We start from the raw sequence: 22,116 nt of genomic DNA on the forward strand, positions 1-22,116 counted from the left end.
GAAAAAACTGGTACAATCTTCTTTAAGAAAGTAATTTTTCCAGGAAGAGTGACTATCAAAAGGATTTACTCATAACATATTTACACTACCTATATCTCACATCTTTTTATCTCTGAAGGCTGACCACCTTATGGTAGAATACATTTGACATCTATATTTTAGTCTTAATAATATGAACCTTACTTCATTTGTATGTTGACTGTACCATGTTGAATATATTATCAGTATTCAAGAAACTAGCTTTAACAAACATTTGCTGATCAATCCCAATATAATGCCTCCAAAATATTATCCTCTAATATAGGTACTCCCTACTGCAAAATGGAGGCATTCTTTAAAAGATATCTAGAGAGGAAAATTCTCCTTATCAAGCCCTATTGATATATTTACTTATTGTTATTATACTTGACCTATGAACAACATAGGTTTGAACTGCCCAGGTCCACTTAACTTGTATTTTTCAATAGATACAACACTGTAAATGTACTTTCTCTTGTGATTTTCCTCATAACATTATCTCTAGCTCACTTTACTGTAAGAATACAATACATAATACATATACAAAATATGTGTTAATCAACTGTTTGTGTTATCAGTAAGTCTTCCAGGGAAAAGTAAGCTATTAGTAGTTAAGTTTTAGGTGAATCAAAAGTTATACATGGATTTCCAATTGCACAGGAGGTTGGGGACCCCTAAACCCCACATTGTTCAAGAGTCAAAGTTCAACTGCCCATTTTTATTTCAATTCCTCCAACTTACTTGGTGCCTCCCCATAAAAAGAGAAAAAATACATGAAATTACTAAGCGGAAATTATCCATGAGGATGCTTAGAACCATAGGCCCAGGTGAGAATTCTACACTACCCTGTTCTTTTTCCAGTACCTCCAAGGATAATATACTCTCCTATCCCTCTATTCCAAGCTAAGAATTGCACAGATCCTCAAATATTACCAGTGAAAACCTCTGAGACTTATGATTATGAGATCATTACATTCTGAGTTTTTATTTTCCATTCATTTCTTTTTTTATATATATGAAATTTATTGTCAAATTGGTTTCCATACTCCATTCATTTCTATAATGAGCTTTTATACTTTCCTAATCAGAGCAAAATGTTTTTTAAATATTATTTTTATACAGAATAAATAGACCTTTACTAAAGATCAAAAGATAAATATACTTCCTTTTTTACATTAAGAAATAAAACATGAATTTAGGACTTATCCCAAAGAATTCCCAAATCAGAAAAAGACATAATAATAGACAAGATTCACACCTGTTTTTCAGTGGTTTTCTTTCTAGCTTCTGCCCTCTCTTCTAATTCTTCTAATTCATTATCCTCAGTATCAAGATCCTCATCATCATGTTCATCCTCATCATCAAACTCATCTTCATCATCAAAACCCTCTTCATCATCATCTTCTATTTCAGCTCCAGAATCTTCATCATCATCGTCATCATCATCGTCTTCTTCTTCTTCCTCTTCGTCTTCTTCTTCATCATCTGTTGCATCTCCTGTTTTACCTTCCATATTACTTAGGTCTGAAATCAAAAGTGCCTGCAAGCCATTCCGTAATTTGATGTACCTAAAAAAAAGAGGAAAAAAAAAATCACAAACATTTTGAGTCAGCTATTCATTACGTCACACAAGTAATCATCTTAGCAGAATTTAAAAAACAAAACAAAACAAAAAAAAACACAGGGCTCAAACTCACAAACCATGAGATCATGACCTGAGCCAAAGCCAACTTAACCTACTGAGCTACTCAGATGCCCCACCATACTTTTATCAGACAAAATGGACTTCAAAACAAAGAAAGTCATTATATAATGATAAAGGTGTCAGTTCATCAAAAGATGTAACAATTGTAAATATGCGTGCTCCCAACACCCAAGCAACAACATATATTAAGTAAATAATAACAAATCTTAAGGGAAAAATAGACAGCAATACAATAATTATAGGGGAATTCAATACCCCACTATCAGTAATAGACAAATCATCCAGAAAGAAAATCAACAAGGAAACATTCGAATTGAACCACACTTAAAAACAAATGTACTCAATAGACATACAGAACATTCTATCCAACAGCAGCACAATACACATTCTTCTCAAGTGCACATAGAACATTCTCCAGGACAGGTCATATGATAGACTACAAGATAAATCTTAGCAAATTTAAGATTGAAATCATACCAACTATTTTCTCTAACTACAAACTCTTTTTTGTTTTGTAGTTTCTCTAACTACAAACTCTTCTGTGGCTTTGTTTTGTAGTTCTCTAACTACAAAGTCTTCTGTGAAGACAGTTTATAGCAATAAATACATGTATTAAGAATTCAGAATGAGGGGCGCCTGGGTGGCTCAGTCGGCTAAGCTTCTGACTTTGGCTCAGGTCATGATCTCACAGTTCGTGAGTTCAATCCCTGCATCAGGCTCTGTGCTGACAGCTCAGAGCCTGGAAACTGCTTTGAGCTCTGTCTCCCTCTCTCTCTGCCCCTCCCCCGCCCTGCTCATTCCCCCCTCTCAGAAATAACATTAAAAAAAAATTTTCTTAAACAATCAGAAGGATCTCAACCTAATTTTGAACCTCAAGAAACTAGAAAATAAGAAATTAAGCCCAAAGTTAGCAGAAGGAAGGAAATAACAAAGATCACAGCAGAAAAATATGCAATGTCAATAAAATACCTAACCTAGAATAAATGGATACATTTCAGAAACACAACCTATCAAGACTGAATCAGGAAGAAATACACAATCTGAACAGACCAATAACAAAGAGATTGAATCAGTAATCAAAAAACTCCCAACACAAAAAACTCTGGCCTGACAGAATCACTGGAGAATTCTACCAAACATTTAAAGAAGAATTAACACCTCAAATCCTCCTCAAATTCTTCTAACATAACAAGGATGAGGGAACACTTCCAAACCAGTTCTATGAACCTACCATTACTCTGATAAAGAAACCTATAGGCCAATATGCCTAATGAATACAGATGCAAAAATTCTCATCAAGATATTAGCAAACTGAGTTCAAGAATACATTAAAAGGATTATACACCATGACTAAGTGGGAGTTACTCCTGGGATGCAAGGGAGGTTCAATACATGCAAATCAGAAATGTAATACATCACATCAATAAAATGAAAAACAAAAATCACATGATCATTTCCATACACACAAAAAAAGCATTGTATATTATTTACATAATACATCCTCTCATGATGAAAACCCTTAATGTACTGGGCATATAAGGAACATATCTCAGAATAATAAAGGCCACATGTGACAAACTCACAGCTAACATTATAGGCTTACCTCTGAAATACAGGTCAATCCCAAACCACCACAATAAAGTAAATATCACAATAAAGTGAGTCAAATGAATTTTTTTTGTTTCCCAGTGCATATAAAAGTTATATTTACATTATACTGTAGCCTATTAAGCAATAACATTATGTCTAGAAAAAAATGTATATGCCTTAATTAAAAATACTTTATTGATAAAAAAAAAGCTAACCATCATCTGAGCTTTCAGCAAATCATAATCACTGATCACAGGTCACCATAACAATTATAATAATGAAAACATTTGAAACATTGTGATAATTATCAGAAACATGAAGTGAGCAAACGCTGTTGGAAAAATGGTGCCAAAAGATTTGCTTGACACAGCTTTGCCACAAACCCTGTATTTGCAAAAAATGCAGTATCTGTGAAGTGCAATAAAATGAGGTATGCCTGTATACTCGGTGAAAAACTGAAAGTATTTCCTCTAAGGTCGGAAACAAGGATGTCCACTCTCACCACTCCTATTCAATATAGTACTGAAGCCCTAGATAGAGCAATTAGGAAAGACAAAGATAAAAAAGGCATCCAAATCATAAAATAATAATTAAAAACCACCACTATTTGCTGAACATATGATCTTAGAGAAAATCCGAAAAAAAACAATCCAAAAACTACCAGTAAACTGGCAGGCTACAAATCAACATACAGAAATTAACTACATTCCTTTACAATAATGACGAAGCACCTGAAAATGAAATAAAGAAAACAATCCCATTCACATTAGCATCAAAAACAATAAAATACTTAATAAATTTAAGCAAGGAAGTGAAAGATCTGTACAATGAAAACAATGCTTTGCTGAAAGAAATTTAAAAAGATGCCAATGGAAAGCCATCCCATGATCATGGATCAGAAGAATTAATATTGTTAAAATGACCATACTACCCAAAGCTATTTATATACTCAATGCAATCCCCATCAAAATATCCAAGGCATTCATTCATCACAGAAATAGAAGAAACAATCCTAAAATTTGTGTGGAACCACAAAAGACTTTGAATAGACAAAGCAATCCTGAGATAAAAGAACAAAGCCAGATGTATCATACTTCTGGATCTCAAACTATACTACAAAAGCCATAGTAATAAAAATAGTATGATACTGGCACAGAAATAGACACATCAACCAGAATAGACAGCCCAGAATTAAATCCCTGGATATATGGTCAACAATACTCAACAAAGGAACCAAAAATACCCAATGGGGAAAGGACAGTCTCTTCAGCAAATGACACTATAAAAACTGGAGAAACATACGCAGAGCAGTGAAACTGGACCCTACCTCACACCGCTCACAGAAATTGAAATGGATCAAAGACTTAAATATAAGACCTGATATCATAAAATTCCTAGAAAAAATGTAGGAAAGAAGCTCACCACCATTGGTCTTGGCAATGATTTTTTCTTTTTCTTTTTTTTTTTTTACATCTATTTATTTATCTAAGTAATCTCTACATAACATGGGGCTCAAACTCATGACCCCAAGATCAAGATTTGCACACTCCACTGACTGAGCCAGCCAGGCACGTCCCTGGCAATGATATTTCTATACAATGCCAAATGCACAAACAACAAAAGCAAAAAACAAATGAGACTATATCAAACCCAAAACCTTCTGTACAGACCAAGAAACAACTAACAACATGAAAGACAACCTACAGGAGAAAATTTTTACAAACCATATACTGAATAAGATGTTAATATCCAAAATATATAAAGAACAAAAGTCAACTTAATAATAAAAACAACTCAATTTTAAAAAGGGCAGAAGAACTAGATACTTTTCCAAAGAGAACATCAAAATGGCCAACAAATACATGAAAAGATGCTCAACATCATAGTTATCGGTGAAGTACAAATAAAAACCACAATAAGCTATTATCTCACACCTGTCAGAATAGCTATCATTAAGAAAACAAAAGACAACAAGTTCTAGAGAGAATGTGGTGAAAAGAAAACCCTTAACATTAATGGTAGGTATACAAATTGGTCCAACTACTATGAAAAACAATACGGAGGTTCCTCAAAATATTAAAATTAGATCTACCATGAAATGCAGCAATTCCACTTCTGGGCATATACCCAAAGGAAATGAAAAGAGGAATTCAACAAGATATATGCACTGCCATGTTTATTGCAGCACTATTCATAATAGCCAAGATATGGAAACAACCCAAATGTCCATCAATGATTGAATGAATAAAGTAGATGTGGTATGTACACACAATGGAATATTATTCAGCCATGTGAAAGGACAAAATGGACAGAACTTGAGCACATTATACTAAATGAGATAAGTCAGAGATAAACATATATCACTTATATGTGGTATCTAAAGAGGTTAAACCTGTAAAAAAGAGAATAAAATGGTGGTTGTAAGGGGATGGGGGTTAGGGGTGGGAAGTAAGAGTGATAGTGTTTAAGAGAACAAACTTATAATGAGTAGCAAATAAGCCACAGCAATTTTACACACAGTATAATGAATATAGACAAAAATACTGTACTATAATTACGTAAGGTGACAAACATCACCGTATCAGCAATATTACAATACAAAAATTTATCAAAGTAACATACTATACACTTTAAACTTACACAATGTTACATACCATATTTATTCAACAAAAAAAGAAAAAGTCAGTCTAGCAGAAACTGGGAAGAATAATGTGCAAAGAAAGATGACTTAAGATGAAAGACTGAACATATAGATGTACCTACTTTCATACCAAAAATCACATTTAAATAACCAAAAAAGTTATATTTCATTTTGGTTTTGAGAATAAAATCATGACAGACTCAGAAAATAGAAAAGGACACTGTTAGCAGATCAGAAGTTTTTAGAAATTATTAGAAAACAATAAGTAAATTTAATTAGACTAATGGAGAAAATAGAAAGGAGAACTGCAGGCCTACCTAAATACACGTGATAAAACATTACTTCTTCCCAAGAAGCCCTGGAGGAAGCCTAAACTCCACACCAAAAAATGAAAGTAGGGAGAGACTCAGGGCAAGACGCTCAATTATTAACTGAAATGGAAATAACCCAAATGTCTAGTGACAGCAGAATGGAGAAACTGTGGTATGTTCACAGAATGTGTTTCTTTTTCACATAATATTATAATACAGAAAAATACAGGGGCGCCTGCGTGGCTCAGTCAGTTAAGCGCCCGACTTCGGCTCAGGTCATGATCTCAGGGTTTGTGGGTTCGAGCCCTGCGTCAGGCTCTGTGCTATCAGCTCGGAGCCTGGAGCCTGCTTCGGATTCTGTATCTCCCTCTCTCTCTGCCCCTCCCCTGCTCATACTCTATCTCTCTCTCTCAAAAATAAATAATAAAGCTTTAAAAAAAATTTTTAAATACAGGAAAATACATAATCCAACAAAAAGCTATAAATGTAGTAAATCTTAAAAATATAATAAGTGTAGGGGCATCTGGGTGGCTCAATCGGTTAAGTGTCCAACTCTTAGTTTTGGCTCAGGTCATGGAATTCTCTCTCTCTCCCTCTCTCTTACCCCTCCCTCCAAGCTCTGTCTCTCTCTCTCTCTCCAAATAAATAAGTAAACTTAAAAAAAAAAAAAAAAAATAGGGGCACCTGGGTGGCTTAGTCAGTTAAGTGTCCAACTTTGGCTCAGATCATGATCTCATGGTTGGTGGGTTCGAGCCCCACATGGGGCTCTGTGCTGACAGCTCAGAGCATGGAGTCTGCTTCAGATTCTGTGTCTCCCTCTCCCTCTGCCCCTCCCTGTTCATGCTCTCTCTCTTAAAAATAAATAAAATATTTTTAAATTAAAAATATGAGTATAAAAAGCATATCACAAAGGATTATATACCATATGAATATCATTTATATAAAACCAAAAAAAAAAAAAAAGGAAAAGTAAAGACTATATTTGGCTATACACATGCATGTGATAAAACTTCTTTTTAAACAAAGGAATGATAAATACAAAATTCAGAATAGTTATGGGGGCAAACAACATGGGAGGGTAGAGGAAGGGGCATGTGGCAGAACACTAGAGTAGATCCTAGTTTTGTTTTTTATTTAAAAAATTTTTTTGACCTTTATTTATTTTGACCTTTATTTATTTTTGAGAGACAGAGAGACAGAGAATGAACTGGGGAGGGGCAGAGAGAGAGGCAGACACAGACTCTGATGCAGGTTCAGGCTCTGAGCTATCAGCACAGAGACTGACACAGGGCTCAAACTCACAGACTGCAAGATCATGACCTGAGCTTAAGTCGGACACTTAGGCTGAGCCACTCAGGTGCCCCTGAAGTTTTTTTTTGTTTTTTTTTTAATGTTTTATTTATTTTTGACTGAGAGAGAGAGACAGAGCATGAGCGGGGGAAGGGCAGAGAGAGGGAGACACAGAATGTGAAGCAGGCTCCAGGCTCTGAGCTGTCAGCACAGAGCGTGACATGGGGCTCAAACTCACGGACCGCGAGATCATGACCTTAGCCGAAGTCCGACGCTCAACCGACTGAGCCACCCAGGCGCCCCATGAAATAGTTTTAAGTTGAGTAATAGGTTATCCATTTTGGGGTTTATTATGCACCATAAAAGCTGTGTGTTCTCTTTTGTATATATAAAATATTAGTCTTGGGGCACCTGGGTGGCTCAGTCGGTTAAGCGTCCCACTTCGGCTCAAGTCGTGATCTAGCTGTCCGTGAGTTCGAGCCCCACGTCGGGCTCTGTGCTGACAGCTCAGAGCCTGGAGCCTGTTTCAGATTCTGTGTCTCCCTCTCTCTGACCCTCCCCCATTCATGCTCGGTCTCTCTCTGTCTCAAAAATAAATAAACGTTAAAAAAATAAATAAAAATATAATATTAGTCTTACAGATTTCTTAAGTAACAATCAAAGGAACTTCATTAATAATAGGCCAGTCAGGTCATGCTCCTCTGTGCCAAATAATCAACTCAACAGCAGTAGGATATGTTAAAATCAAAGAGCTATTTTCTAAGAATGTGAACAATCTGTCAAGAAATGCATCCTAGGATAAATCTTAAGACACAGAATCTTCAAAAGGCAAACATCAAGGCATGTAAAAAAAAAAAAAAAAAAAAAAAAATCGGGTGGGGGGGAACACCCCAAACAGCCTTTGTAAAATGTGTTTTTTTTTACTAGCTTCAAATTTTCAAAACCAGAAAAAGAAAAGGGTGGGGGTGGGTGGAGGCATTCTACTTTCAAAGTAATCCTAAGCATTCCACTTGCAAAACAGATCATAGGGAGCCTGGGTGGCTCAGTGGGTTAAGCATCTGACTCTTTGATTTCAGCTCAGGTCAAGATCTCACAGTGTGAGACTGAGCCCCACATCAGGCTCCACACTAACAGCATGGAGCTTGCTTGAGATACCCTCACCCCCTCTCTGTCCCTCCCCCTGCCGTGCATGCTCTCTCTCTCTCAAAATAAACTTAAAAATCTATCCTCAGCAGTCTGAAAAAGCAGATCAGGTGTGTTATGGGCTAAATTATGTTCTCCCAAAGTCATATGTTGAAGTCCTAACCTCTAGTACCTCAGACTGTGACTATATTTAGAAATAGAACCTTTAAAGAGATATGACTAAGTTAAAATGAGGCCATTGAGGTGAACCCTAATCCAATCTGACTGGTATACTTATAAGACAAAGACATTTGGACACAAAGACACCAGATGTATCTACACAGAAAAAAGATCACATGAGGACAGAGCAAGAAGGCAGCCACCTGTAAGTCATAGAAGCCTCAGAAGAAACCTAACTATTGACACTCAAATCTTGGGACTTCTAGCCTCCAAAGTTGTAAGAAAGTAAATTTCTGTTGTTTAAGGCACCCAGTCTGTGGTATTTTGTCAAAACAATCCTAACAACTAATACAAGGCACTTCACTTTTCAAAAATCATCAATGGCTTCCTGTCATACTTGGAATAAAATCCAAAATCGTTACCAGAGCCTAGAAAGCTCCACATAATCTGTCCACCCACTACCTCTCCAACCTGCTTTCCCTCCACTCTTCCCTCATCCTCTTTGCTCTAACCAAATGACTCTTGTTTCAAGAACATTCCCAACAGGCTTCACACTGGGGCCTTTGGGCTTGCTACTCCCAGTCCTAAAGCGCTATCCCAAGGACAGTATTTGCATGACTGTTCCATCTAGTTCAAGTCTTTGCTGAAATTTACCCTTTTCAGAAACTTTCTCTGACCACACTATCTAAAATAGCACCCTAATCTCTATGCTCTTTTATCCTTTTACTTTTTTCTCAACATTTGGCTCTCTCCTTCCTTCCTTCCTTCCTTCTAACTTTTCCTCCCTCCCTTCCTTCTTCCTTCCCTTCCTTCCCTTCTTTCTATTGTCTACACCTTTAGAATGTTAGTTCTGAGAGCAGAGCTCTTCTTTTTCTTCACAACCATATCCCCAGCACCACAGACATTGTCTGGCACTTAGTAAACGTTTTAAGAGACATTGTTTGGCACTTACGAACCATTTAAAGATTTGTTGAATGAACAGAAGAAGGTTAATGTCTGATACATGGCAGGTATTTAATATCTGTTAAATGAAACAAAATATCAGATAAAATCTAACACCTACTTTTATAGAAACAAATAAAAATATGTGTACAGGAGCACCTGGGTGGCTCAGCTGGTTAAGCCTCGGACTCTTGATTTCAGCTCATGTCAGGATCTCACAATTCATGGGATCGAGCCCCATGTCAGGCTCTGCACTGAGTGTGCAGCCTACTTGGTCTCTCTCACCCTCTCTCCCCTTTCCTCTTACTCTCTCAAAATAAACATTAAAAAGAAAAGTATGTGTACACCTGTACACATTAAATATATATAAAGGTATAAACCAAATGTAACACATATATGTACAGAGAGGAATAAAAGTAGAGCAGGATACAAAGAATTTCCATGCTTTAAAAATTTGTCTATAGTCTATCACTTCTGTACTTTTTCAATCTTTTGTAATAAAAGTATGTTCAATTATTATTTATATAATAAAAATTTAGTAAAAATCCAAAACCCACTACTCAACAAATTAAGAACACACATATACACACACAAAGCCCTTAGCTTTATAGAGGGTTATCTTTCATAAATCAACACCAAGTCCATTTAAAGAGCCATGGAAAAAATGCTCTTTATCAACACTTTTTTTTTTTTTTAACAGTGTATTGCTTTATTGAGAGGGGGTCAGGAGGCAGGACACCATGGCAAGGAATGAAATCAATTTTTAAAAAAGTACAGGTACAAGAAGCAATAATGTTAAAATAGTAATACACAAAATGGATAACTGCAATTATTTCTTAAAGAGGACTCGGCTCATGGAAGATAAATTTTAAACGCTGTTGCAAAAAACATCTGTATGAAGTAGAAATTGGTTTCAGTAATATTAGTAGAGAATATGTTCTGGAAAGTGGAGGTAAATGGATGTAAAATCCTGGCAGCAATTTAATAGAACAGTCCCAGATGATTAGGCTGAGGCCAACACCTAATGAGGACAAAAGCCTTGTCTGTGGGGAATTTTGGATGATACATGGAGAAATATTACATTGTGAATAAGCCAAATTGAATTGTTTTCACAAGTGTTGTAAAGTTTCATATAGTAGAAAGTTTTTTCTATATGCACTTCAATTTCACAGCAAGAGTGGCATAGGATACCTAAACACAGAAGAGAGCATTCATGCAAGATATCTAACTCCTTCATATAATAATGCATATAATTCAAAATGATTACATTATCATTACATCTAGGGCTTTCTGCAGCTACAAGGTGGTGGTTATGGAAAGCATGGCTCCCGGTATCAATATCTAAAAAGCAGCCACCACCTCCTTCTATGTGTGTTCTCTTTTTGCATTTGTTCTTATCAACTCTGCTGTTGTTGATGCTTCTTAGCAAAACTGGTAAAAACAAAATTGTAATCATTGAACATAACGCTCTGGCAAGCAAAACATTTAAAACCTTCAATCTTCTGGGGTGAAGAAAGCACTGTGCGACATTTAGAACTCTGATTTACAAACAGGGTGGTCACAAATTTTCCTGGCTTGAAGACTTCCACAACTTTCCTGACCAGGTCATCATAGGAGGTCTGACTTAAGTTTGTTTCAAAGCTAACATAAGAAAATTCTGATTCTGGAGTGATGTGAATAGTCCAGTAAGTTCTATCCGATTTCATTCCATTTATCGAATACCCACAAGGATTGAACAGTGTGGCATCAATGACAGAACCTGGTATCACGTCACGAATTCCACTCTCACAAGTGACATCCTTTGCAGTAATACCATCTTTCATGTAGAACTGGTCCATAACTGCTGGGTCACTCACTCATCAGAATTTCCAGGGTCTGATCTGCCTGACTGATTACCTGAGTCTCTGGAAAATCCAAAGTTTACAAGTACCAACAGTCAGAATTCACACGTCCCATACAATATGCTGCTCCATTTGGGAAAACTGCATTAAGAAATTCTATTTCTTCCTGGAAATTCCAGTGTGGGTACCCTTGATGAGAAGACTTTGTGAAATTCTTACGAGAATAAAAGCTTTGAATTGAGTCAAATCCACTGTAATCCCTAGCAAGTTTCAACAGAGGAACCAACATTCTCAGCAAGAGGGTGGTACCACAGGTCTTCAAAATGAAACGTCTCTTAGAGACAAACGTGCTACTCTCACTGAGTACATAAGCTTCCTGCTTGTCAGTTTTTGTCACACTTATGATTGAACATTGCACATCCTTCAAAAAGTATGTCCCACTCGGATCTTGGGATAGTGCGAAGATCCCCAGATATTTGGTTTAAGTCAGGTTGCTGCCTGGAGAACCAAACCTCCAGCAGCTTCTCAGTCCCTTCGAAAAACTGTGCAGCTTCTATCACCGTGAGACTAGCAAACAACCAACAACCACAGAAAATCAACTAAATTAAATCTCTTCTCCCACCGCTGCTGCCATCGCTGCAGATTGTTCCAGTTGTGCTACTAAAGTTCAGGTTCCTTTTTTTTTTTTTTTTGCTATAATTTTATATTAAAAATTTTTTTAAAAAGGATTAATAAAATTTTCCTGGCTTTTTTTTTCATGAGTGAAAGTTGAACGAACATGAGCCTGTTGGAAATAGAGGCAGATACAGTTCAGTCTCCTGCAGTCCGCTGTTTCCCCATTAAAGAGAGTAGAGTGAGCACTAGCTATGTCGTCGGCCATACTGTGGAAGCTCATCACTTCTACTCAACATTGTATTGGAAGTTCTAGTCAATGAAAAAGATCCATGATATAAATAAATAAATAGGAACTATGAGCCAAAAGTACTGAAAGCCAAGAGAATTCATTGCAAAATATATGATTACCTAGAGAATGCAAGAATTTAGAAAAACAAAACAAGGAGCTGGTGGCTCAGTTGCTTAAGCATCCAACTATTGATTCATCTCAGGTCATGATCCCACGGTCCTGAGACTGACCCCTGCATCAGGCTCCACTGTGGGCATGGAGCCTGCTTAAGATTTTCTCTCTCCCTCTCCCTCTGCCTCTCTCTCTCCCTCTCTTAAAAGAAAAGAAAAGAAAAAACAGAAGAAAAACAAAAATATTAGTATGAAACAGAGTTCCACAAAGTATTCAAATCAAGAACCACAAGCAAAAAATCATGAACTTTCCTATATATCAAACAAAACCAACTAAAATGAGATTTAAATATAAGACCCCATTCACAAAAACAACAGAAACTATAAATACCTAAATATACACTTAATAACAATAGCTAACATATTGTGTTAACTTACAGGTCTTAACCATTTAATCCTCACAATAACCCTAATGAGTTATTATTCTTCCCATTTTATGGATGAGAAAACTGAAGTATAAAAAGGGGTTTTTATTTGCCCAAGCTTAGCACACAATGAACCCAAATAGCATGGCACTAGAACTCATTCTTTTCACTACTACTCAACACAATCAACATGCAGAAAAGTAGAAAACTGCAGAAGAAAATAAAAGACGTGACTAATCATACCATGCTGGTGAATGAAAACACCTGATATTGTAAAGATATAAATTCCTTCCCACATGAAATCTGTAAATTCAAGGCAATTCCAATAAGAAAAAATCTCAAGAAGATTTTTTTGTGCAACATAACATACACACTGATTCTAAAATTCATGAGGACAAGAGTCACAAAAAAGGCAAGAACATTTTGAAAAGGGAAAACAATGAGAGGGAAGAGCCTTACCAATTATAAAAATATAAACTTTTAAATGAATTGAAGTCAAACAGTATACTGGTACAGGAACACTTACAGATCAATGAAACGATATTCTAGAAACAGCAGTCTTTATAATACTGCTGCAATACCATTTATTATGATTCATAAATGATGCTGAAACAACAGGCAATATCTACTTCTTTACATTCAACACATATAAATTTCAGAGAGATTATAGAACTAAAAGGAAAAAATGTTCTAAAAGTATTTCTTTTTTTTTTAATGTTTATATTTGAGAGCACACATGCATGCGCGGGAGGGGCAGAGAGAGAGAGGGAGACAGTGAATCCAAAGCAGGCTCTGCTCTGTCAGCAGAAAGCCAGATGCAAGGCTCAAAATCACAAATCATGAGATCATAACCTCAGCCAAAGTCAGATGCTAAACCGACTGAGCCACCCAGGCACCCCTACAAGTATTGTTTTAATGTTTATTTATTCATTTTGAGAGAGAGAGAGAGACAGAGAAAGAGAGAGAGAGAGAGAGAAAGAGAGAGAGAGAGAAAGAGAGAGAGAGAGAGAGAGAGAGAGAGAGAGAGAGAGAGAGAGAGAGAGAGAGAGGAAGAGAGGGAGAGGTACAGGGAGAGGGAGACAGAGAATCCCAAGCAGGCTCTGCACTGTCAGCGCAGAGCCCGACACAGGGCTCAATCTCACACCCTGAGATCATGATCTGAGCCAAAGTCAGACACTTAACCCACTGAGGTACCCAGGTGCCCCTAATTTAAAACTTTTTTAAAACAAAGCATCATAAACAAAACAAAGAGCAAACTGCATACAGGCATACCTCAGAGATATTACAGGTTCAGTTCCAGATGCCATAATAAAGCAAATATCACAGTAAAGTGAGTCAAGTAAATTTTGTTTCCCTGTGCATGTAAGTTATGTTTACACTATGCTGTCATCTATTAAGTGTGCAATAGCATTGTCTAAAAATATGTACATACTTTAATTTAAAAAGACTTTTAGGGCTAAAAAATCATCATCACCCAAGCTTTCAGTGAGTCGTAATCTTTTTGCTGGTGGAAGGTCTTGCTTCGATGTTCATGGCTGCTAACTGATCGTGGTGGTGGCTGTTAAAGCAAAGGTTGGCTGTGGCAAGTTCTTAAAATAAGACAATAAAGTTGACTGCATCAACTGACTCTTCCTTTCACAAAGGATTTCTCTGTAGCATGCAATGTTTGACAACATTATATCCACAGAACTTTTTTAATTTCAATGTTTATTTTTATTTTTGAGAGAGAGAGACAGAGTAGGAATGGGGAAGGGGCAGAGAGAGAGGGAAACACAGAATCTGAAGCAGGCTCCAGGCTCTGAGCTGTCAGCACAGAGCCCAATGCAGGGCTCGAACCCATGAATCTCAAGATCATGACCTCAGCCAAGGTTGGATGCTTAACTGACTGAGTCACCCAGAGGCCCTACCCCAGAACTTCTTTAAATTAATCTTCTCAAACTCAACTGCTGCTTTATCAACAAGTTTATATAGTAATCTAAATACTTTGTTGTCCTTTCAACAATCTTCATAGCATCTTTACCAGGAGTAGATTCCATCTCAAGAAATCACTTTCTTTGTTCACCCATAAGAAGCAACTCCTCATCCATTCAAGTTTTATCATGAGGTTGCAGCAATTCAGTCACACTTCAGCTTCCACTTCTAATTCTCTCGCTCTTTCCACAACATCTGCAGTTAGTTCTCCACAGAAGTCTTGAACCTCTCAAAGTCATCCATGAGGGTTGGAATCAGCTTCTTCCAAACTCCTATTCATGTACTTTCAGGTATTCTGACCTCTTCCCATGAATCACAAATGTTCTCAACGGCATCTAGATCATGAATCCTTTCCAGCAGGTTTTCGATTTACTTTTTGCCTGGATCCAAGAAAGGAATCAATATCTATGGCAGATATAGCCTTACAACATGTATTTGTTAAATAATAAGAGAAGCCAAAATTACTACTTGATCCATGAACTGCAGAATGGATGTTGTGTTATCATGCATGAAAACAACATTCATCTCATTGTACATCTCCATCATAGCTCTTGGTGACCAAGTGCATTGTCAATGAGCAGTAATATTTTTATTTTTTTAATGTTTATTTATTTTTGAGAAAGAGAGAATGCAAGTGCACACAAGCAGGGGAGGGCCAGAGACAGAGAGAGACAGAGAATCCCAAGGAGGATCCGCGATGTCAGTGCAAAGCCCAACAGGGAACTCTAACTCATGAACCGAGAGATTCATGACCTGGGCCAAAGTCGTACACTCACCCAACTGAGCCACCCAGGCACCCCAGTAATATTTTTTAAAAATAATAATAAAATAAAATGAGCAGAAATCTTTTTTTTTTTTGAAAGGAATCTTTTTTTTTTTTTTTTCTCTGAGCAGGTCTCAACAGTAAGCTTAAATATTCAGTAAGCCATGTTGTAAACAGATGTGCTATCATCCGGGCTTTGTTGTTCCATTTATAGAACACAGGCAGAGTAGATTAAGCATAATTCTTAAAGGCCCTAGGATTTTGAGAATGGTAACTGAGAACTGGCTTCAATTTAGAACCACCAGCTGCATTAGCTCCTAACATGAGAGTCAGCCTGTCCTTTGACGCTTTGAAGCCAGGCACTGACTACTCCTCTCTAGCTATTAAAGTCCTAGATGGCATCATCTTCAGCTACACTGAAAATCTATTTAGTGTCGCCACCTTCATTAATTATTTTAGTCAGATCTTCTGGATAACTTGCTGCAGCTTCTATATCTTGCTGCTTCACCTTGCACTTTTATCTTATGGAAACAGCTTCTTTCTTTAAACTTCATAAATTAACCTCTGCTAGCTTCAAAATTTTCTTTTGCAGCTTCCTCACCTCTCTCGACCTTTATAAAATTGAAGAGAATCAAGGCCTTGTTTTGGATTAGGCTTTGATTTAAGGAAATAATCTATCCAAACCATTCAAACTTTCTCCCTTATCAGGTTGTTCTGCTTTCTTGTCATTCTTATCATTACTGTATTCACTGAAGTAGTACTTTTTTTTTTTTTTTTAAGTTTATTTCTTTTTGAGACCGAGAGAGACACAGCATGAACGGGGGAGGGTCAGAGAGAGGGAGACACAGAATCCGAAACAGGCTCCAGGCTCAGAGCTGTCAGCACAGAGCCCGACGAGGGGCTCGAACTCACGGACCGCGAGATCATGACTTGAGCCAAGATCGAGAGTCGGACGCTTAACCGACTGAGCCACCCAGGCGCCCCTGAAGTAGTACTTTTGATTGCATTCACAATTTGGCTAACTGGCTCAAGAGATCTGGCATTCAGTCTATCTCAGTTTTTAAATTTTTTTTGTTTATTTTTTAAAGAGAGAGAGAGAGACAGGGAGCAGGGGAAGGGCAGAGAGAAAGGGAGACACAGAATCTGAAGCAGGCTCCAGGCTCTGAACTGTCAGCACAGAGCCCAACACGGGGCTCAAACTCCCGGACCGTAAGATCATGACCTGGGCCAAAGTCAGCCACTTAACTGAGCCACCCAGGCACCCCACAGTCTCAGTTTTTGACATGACTTCCTCACTAAGCTTAACCACTTCTAGCATTTGACTTAAATAAAGTAAGAGACACAAGTCTCTTCCTTTCACTTGTACACTTAACTGTAGAGTTATGAATTGGCCTAATGTCGATATTGTTACATCTCAGGGAACAGGGAAGCCCAAGGAAGAGAGAGGGAGGTGAATGACGAGTCAGTGGACCAGTCAGAACACACACAACATTTATTGACTAAGCTTGCTATCTTATATGGCCACACTTTGTGGCATCCCAAAACAATTACAATAGTAATATCAAAGATAACTGATCACAGATCACCATAATGTAGTAATAATAAAATAATAAAAATAATAATAATGATGATGAAAATTACCGAAATGGGGCACAGAGACACAAAGTTAGCAAATGCTGCTAGAAAATGGTGCTGATAGACTTGATTGACAAAGGGTTGCCACAAACCTTCAATTTATTGGGGGGGGGGGGGGGGGGGGGCGGGGAATGCAGTATCTGTAAGATGCAATAAAGCAAAGCACAGTAAAATGAGGTATGCCTGTGCTGAGAGAAAATATCAACGATATATAAAAGTTCCTTCACATCAATGAGCAAAGAAACAAAACTAAGGAAAACAGGCTTTACTATTTATTTATTTATTTATTTACAGATCAAGCATGAGCAGGGGAGGGGCAGAGAAAGGAAGAGAGAGAATCCCAAGCAGGCTCTGTGCTGTTAGCATGGAGCCTGATGCAGGGCTCAAACTCACGAACCGTGAGATCATGATCTGAGCTGAAATCAAGAGTTGGATGCTTAACCGACTGAGCCACCCAGGTGCCCCAAGGAAAACAAGTTTTACAAAGATATAAAAACATTTCAAGAAGAACCACAAGACATCCAATAAATGAAATGATGATGAAACTCACCAGAAATCAAAGATAACCAAATTAAAACAATAATATATTTTTCATCTAGCAAACTAGCTAAAAAAATTAAAATTACTGCTATCTAATAGCAGTAATGACAAGGGAGAGAGTATTCTCACCTAGTTTGGGGGTTCTGCTTACATAATGGTTCTGCTTACATAAATGGGTTAGAAAAAAGTGCCCAAGGTTAGGTAGCAAGATATTGTAATGGGATCACAAGTGAAATTACTTTCCATCTGACACCAATATACTATTATACTTTAATCACAAACTTCACTTGCCCCCAGACCCTTTGCTTCTTACATATACAAGTTAATGATTACTGATTGTTTTCTCCACATTTACATGTGTAAATCTTGTTTTCTTCACGTTCACCACATGGGTAATAATCTTGTGAGCTCAAAAAATACAGAGATGAAACCCCTGTTCACCACTCTTGTCTCCTCCCAAACATTAGCCTCTCTCATATTCAATTCTGCGTCCGCTCTCTTGATGGACAAGAGAGAACTCCAGACTTATAGTGTGCAACACTGTTTATAAATCTCAACTGGTATAGTGTTTGTATAGGGAAATACGGCTATACCCATTAAAATGTAAACTCTGCATACTTTTAACCTCATAATTTCATTTCTAGGCATCTTATGGAAATATTCATATATACCATAAAGATATGTCTACAGTGTTCACTAAAGCAACATTTGATAGGGAAAAACTAGAAATTACCCAAATGTCCACAAATAGATGAATGTGCAAATAAATTATTCTACAGCCATAACATAGCATACTACTTAGACTTCAAGACCTCATTTTCTCATATAGAGAGAAAATAGTGAGGCAAGTTCCAGCCCAAATTGCTATTTTTAGGCCTAGATAGTGCTAAATCATTTTAGTCAAAAAGAATACTTGAAGGGCTAACAGTGTAATTACATAAACTTGTCATTACTTCCCCCCAAACGATTTAGTCTCAAATATTTGTATGTATATAAGATGTCACCTATCTCTAAGAAAACTTCTCTTCCTCCAACTTATTCAATTTGTCTTCCTTTATTTGGTTTCATTCTCCCATTGCTCCTGTACTGATAGTGAAGACTGAAGTAGATGGTATTATTCTCTCCATCATAAAGTATCCACCCACTCACTTTTATTTGTTCCATTAACAAGCTAACCTTTTGTTAAGAAGCCCACTTTCAGTCACTAAAATTACCAGTTACGAGCTCACATATTTAAATCCAAAAATACTTGAGACCACATGGTGAGGGTAGGGAGAGTGGGGACAAGTTACATAGTTACAAAGTAAGCCCTCCCAAATACCCTCTTTTTTTAAATTTTTTTAAGTTTATTTATTTTGAGAGACAAAGAGAATGAAAGGGGGAGAGGCAGAGAGAGAAAGGGAGAGAAAGAATCTCAAGCAGGCTCTGCACTGCAGGCTAAAACTCATGAACCGTGAGACCATGACCTGCCTGAAACCAAGAGTCAGAGACTTAACAAATTGAGCCACCAGGCGCCCCACAATATCCACTTTTAACCTAAAGAGATTTAGCACTGTTTAGACCTAGAATTAACAATTTAAGGCTAGAGCCTTTATCATTAATTACAGCACATTTGGAATTTTAGACATCTTTGCAGTTTAAAACTGCAGGCCTGGTTCAAGAAATCAATAAAAGCATTAAAAAAGCTTTAAAAAATCAAACCCCTGTTTACCCTTGCCTATAATTCTAGGCCAGCTGCAACTCTTGAGTCAAAACAGCCCATATACTAAAACTGATATGACCAGCCTGAATCAACTAAAGTGTTCTTATCCAAGCAGCATTAGTTTAAAGCTAAACATACAACTGTTTTTTAAAAAAGCTGTGGGGGGTGGGGCGCGCAGGGAGAAGACCTGCATGGTACAACATAGTTCTTGCAAATAACCACGCTCAAAAAATTCACATGCCTCTTTACTTGTTAAAACATAATACCAAGCCACTGTATTTAGGACCCACCAGAGGTACATTTTGCTCCCCAAATGGCAGTCCTTCCCCATTTCTCAAGGTTCCTCAGCTATGGAACAGGTGTTAGGTTATTAGGTGTGACTGATTATTTTAATAATGGCCCCAATTACTGACATACATATCTTCCCACAAGGGTCAGAGGCTATTTCTCCCAACCCCTTAAAGCTAGGCTAGTTTTGTAAATTTTGTCCTATATATTGTGATGAAATTGATGTGTAAGTCCTGGAGCCTAGGCCTCAAGATGTCTTGCAGCTTCTGCCTTTACTCTCTTGGGAATCAGTTGCCATGTAAAGTAATACAAGCCAGACTGAATAAGCAGAGATTTTGTGCAGACAGAAGGCCCACTTTCTCATTGTCCTCACCAAGGTCCCAAACATGTGACTGAAGTCACCTTAGATACTCTAGTTCCAGTCAACCCACCGAATGAATGCAGCACACAAGTGTGACCCTAGGCACAAAAGAGTGTCCAGCTATCCCACAGAATTTTAAGAAATAATAAATCATTGTTGCTTTGAGCCACTTCAATTGTGAGGTAGACTGTTACACAACAATACCAATATACTGGGAGAACTCAAATGGTTGAGCAACACCACTTCTGGATATAAAGCAGGGACTCAAACAGGATTTGTAAATCAATGTTCATAGCAGCATTATTCACAACAGCTAAAAGGTGCAAACAACCCAATGTCTATCATTGGATGAATGGATAAACAAAATGTGGTATATGCACACAACAGAGTATTTTTCAGCTTTAAAAAAGTAAGAAATTCTGGAGCACCTGGGTGGCTCAGTTGGTTAAACGTCCCACTTCAGCTCAGGTTATGATCTCAGGTTTGTGGGTTCAAGCCCCGTGCTGGACTCTGTGCTGACAGCTCAGAGCCTAGAACCTGCTTCAGATTCGGTGTCTCCCTTTTTCTCTGCCCCTCCCCCACTCACTTTCTCTCTCTCAAAAATGAACATATGTTAAAAAAAAAATAATAATACAAAAAAGGAAAGAAATTCTGACACATGCTACACGATGGATGAATTCTGAAGATACACTAAGTGATATAAGCCAGATAGAAAAGGACAAATATTGTGTAATTTCACTTATACGACATACCTACAGAAGCCAAATTCACTGCAAGAAAGTAGAATGGTAGTTGCCAGGGCTTGGGAGGGGAGCGGAAATGGAGAGTTATTGTTTAATGAGTTCAGAGTTTCAGCTTGACAAGATGAAAAGATATGGAGATGGATGGTGGTGATGGCTGTACAATATAAACATACTTAATGCTACTGAACCATACACTTAAAAATGGCTAAAATGGTAAATTTTGTTATGTATAGTTTACCACATTTTTAAAAAGCACAAATCTTCCCCAACTTGATTTCATAATCAAACAAGAGAAAGTTACAGGAATAGATAAATGGAAAGGAAAATATCAGCTTTATCTTTGATAAAAAGGTAGGATGAAGAACATGGCTTAAGAGTGGCTCAGAAATGGCTTGCAAACACTATGAATTAAAGTTATCAACCAAAATAGAACTATTTCCCCCCAAAGCAGAACTTGTCCTGCACTCAGTTTACTGTACTAGAAAAGAATATGCCAAAGTACTTGCTGGCTACAGGCTGGAAAGAAGTGAGAGATGAACAGGTTAAATTGGCACATGCCCCAGGTAATTCTACTGCACTCATTAATCAGATAAATCACTCCTCCAGTGAAGAGAAGAGGTAAAGAAAGAAGCTACGAGTTTTTTTGTGCCTTGAGGGAGGGGAAGAAAGGCTCCACTGCAGAATCCTTGGCTGCAAACCCCTCACCTGTGTCCCCAGCCCATCTTGGCTCTTGCATTTTCCCACAGCAAAGTCCCTCCACACTTAACCAGTGTTATAGTAGTATATAATAGTTTCAAAAGAAAACAGAGGAGAAGAACTAGAAAAAAAATTTTTTGAGAAAATTTCCTGGCTGGAGTTGCTGGGTGGCTCAGTCAGTTAAGCTTCTGACTCTTGGCATCAGTTCAGGTTATGATCGAGCAGTGGTGAGATCGAGCTCCACACGGAGTGTGGAACCTGCTCAGGATTCTCTCCCAATCTCTCTCTCTCACTGCCCCTCTCCTGCTCACGTGCGCATGTATGTGTGTGTGCGCGCG

At 37.6% G+C, this 22,116-nt stretch overlaps 1 protein-coding gene and 1 pseudogene across 2 annotated transcripts in view; both read right to left on the reverse strand.

The window, feature by feature from the left end:
- NRDC (nardilysin convertase) overlaps positions 1–22,116 on the reverse strand; it is a 99,473-nt gene that overhangs the window by 57,949 nt on the left and 19,408 nt on the right. For both annotated transcript variants that reach the window (XM_007077215.3, XM_007077214.3), the window contains exon 2: positions 1,277–1,586. In XM_007077215.3, the coding sequence (XP_007077277.1) occupies positions 1,277–1,586 (310 nt within the window). The remainder of the gene's footprint in view (positions 1–1,276; positions 1,587–22,116) is intronic.
- LOC102968043 lies at positions 10,359–12,318 on the reverse strand (annotated as a pseudogene).

This window comes from Panthera tigris, chromosome C1 (genome assembly GCF_018350195.1).
Source record: "Panthera tigris isolate Pti1 chromosome C1, P.tigris_Pti1_mat1.1, whole genome shotgun sequence".
In the NCBI taxonomy this organism is placed as follows: domain Eukaryota; kingdom Metazoa; phylum Chordata; class Mammalia; order Carnivora; family Felidae; genus Panthera; species Panthera tigris.